The 1,377-nt window shown below is 36.3% G+C and overlaps 1 protein-coding gene across 1 annotated transcript; it reads left to right on the top strand.

Moving 5' to 3' along the window:
• The first annotated feature begins 362 nt into the window (after positions 1-362).
• On the top strand, positions 363-1,148 carry LOC138341991 (uncharacterized). Its single transcript, XM_069294174.1, has 3 exons — positions 363-656; positions 765-860; positions 963-1,148. Exons 1-3 carry the CDS (start codon positions 363-365, stop codon positions 1,146-1,148), a joined length of 576 nt encoding a protein of 191 aa, XP_069150275.1.
• Positions 1,149-1,377: the final 229 nt, after the last annotated feature.

The raw sequence follows: 1,377 nt of genomic DNA, 5'->3' as shown, positions 1-1,377 counted from the left end.
GTCCATCTACATGTATCAGTAAGGATGTCGTGTTCTTCCTTTTTCAAGGTGACTACTAATTTACCTTGTTTTATTTCATGAGCCCTAGGAGGAAGTTTGTATTAAATACAATGGTTAGTTAGTAATTAGTTGAGTAGTTGGCTGGTTCAGCATAATAGTTAGTTAGGAATATAAATCAGTTATAACAAATTGTAGTTGTTAGATTGTAGTGGTTAGAATTATATTGATGTGAAAGTGTATGAAGTGATGTATATATATGAGTATAATGATCAGATGTAACTAACTCAATATAAATTACACTTCACTGTACATTTGTTTGTTTTCCTTTTCTCAACACGTGAATCTCTATTGAAGGAGTTAACATGGTTTCAGAGCTTGGAAGTGAATCAGCAACAATGGCAGTCGATCTTGTTATTCCTTACACACATCCTCTCTATTTTCATCCATGGGATACTCCAGGGTCTGTTATTTGTCCTGTTAAGTTGACAGGATCAGAAAATTATGGATTATGGCAGAGATCCATGCGAATTGCTTTAAAAGCGAAGAGGAAGCTAGGTTTTGTGATGGGAACCTGTAAGAAAGCAAGTTTCGAGACTGAGTATCATGATCAATGGGATACCTGTAATGCAATTGTTCTCTCACGGCTTATGAACACTGTATCTCCCAATCTCTTAAGTGGCATTGTGTATGCGTCTGATGCGTCACTAGTTTTGGAAGATCTGAAGGAATGATTTGATAAGGTTAATCGTGTAAGGTTTTACCAGCTACATCGAGAGATTGCTACGATTGCACAGGGGATCGATACTGTTTCAGTTTATTTTACAAAAGTGAAGGAACTGTGGGCAGAATATGATGCAATGGTGATATTTCCAAGTTGTGAGTGTTCGAAGTCAAAGGATTATGTTGAGCATTTGTATCAACAATGATTAATTCAATTTCTTGGAGGCTTAAATGAATCACAGTCGCAGTCTAGGAGGCAAATTCTGATGAAAACTTCTAAACCAACTCTAAATCAGGCGTATGCCATGATTGTTGAAGAAGAGAGTCAAAGGTCTGATGTGGATCATAATTCTCGGGGAATGAAAGCTATAGCTGAAGGAAATGATATTAGAGCTCTTTGGACTGCTAAGCATCCACCAAAGATTTGATACAAATATCCAAATGCTTTTTGTGATCATTGTAATACAAAAGGCCATATGAAAAATGATTGTTTTAAGCTTATAGGATATCCATATTGGTATAAAGGTAAGAAGAAAGATGGATCTAATGTGCAACACAATGTACCACCAGTGTTTAAACCTAAGTATGGTAGTCGTAATGCAGGGCCTTCTTATGGAAATTTATCCTTTTCTCACAACCATAATCCTGCAGGAGAAA

The sequence above is a fragment of the Solanum lycopersicum genome, chromosome 2 (genome assembly GCF_036512215.1).
Source record: "Solanum lycopersicum chromosome 2, SLM_r2.1".
Classification (NCBI taxonomy): domain Eukaryota; kingdom Viridiplantae; phylum Streptophyta; class Magnoliopsida; order Solanales; family Solanaceae; genus Solanum; species Solanum lycopersicum.
This window is presented reverse-complemented; position numbering and strand designations above follow the sequence as displayed.

What these genes read in the sequence shown, in the direction of transcription:
- LOC138341991 (XM_069294174.1), top strand. Translation starts at nt 363, where the DNA reads ATGGTTTCAGAGCTTGGAAGTGAATCAGCAACAATGGCAGTCGATCTT. An exon ending in TCTCACGGCTTATGAACACT is followed by an intron (nt 657 to 764) that starts GTATCTCCCAAT and finishes AGGTTTTACCAG; the next exon opens with CTACATCGAGAGATTGCTAC. An exon ending in GGGCAGAATATGATGCAATG is followed by an intron (nt 861 to 962) that starts GTGATATTTCCA and finishes AATGAATCACAG; the next exon opens with TCGCAGTCTAGGAGGCAAAT.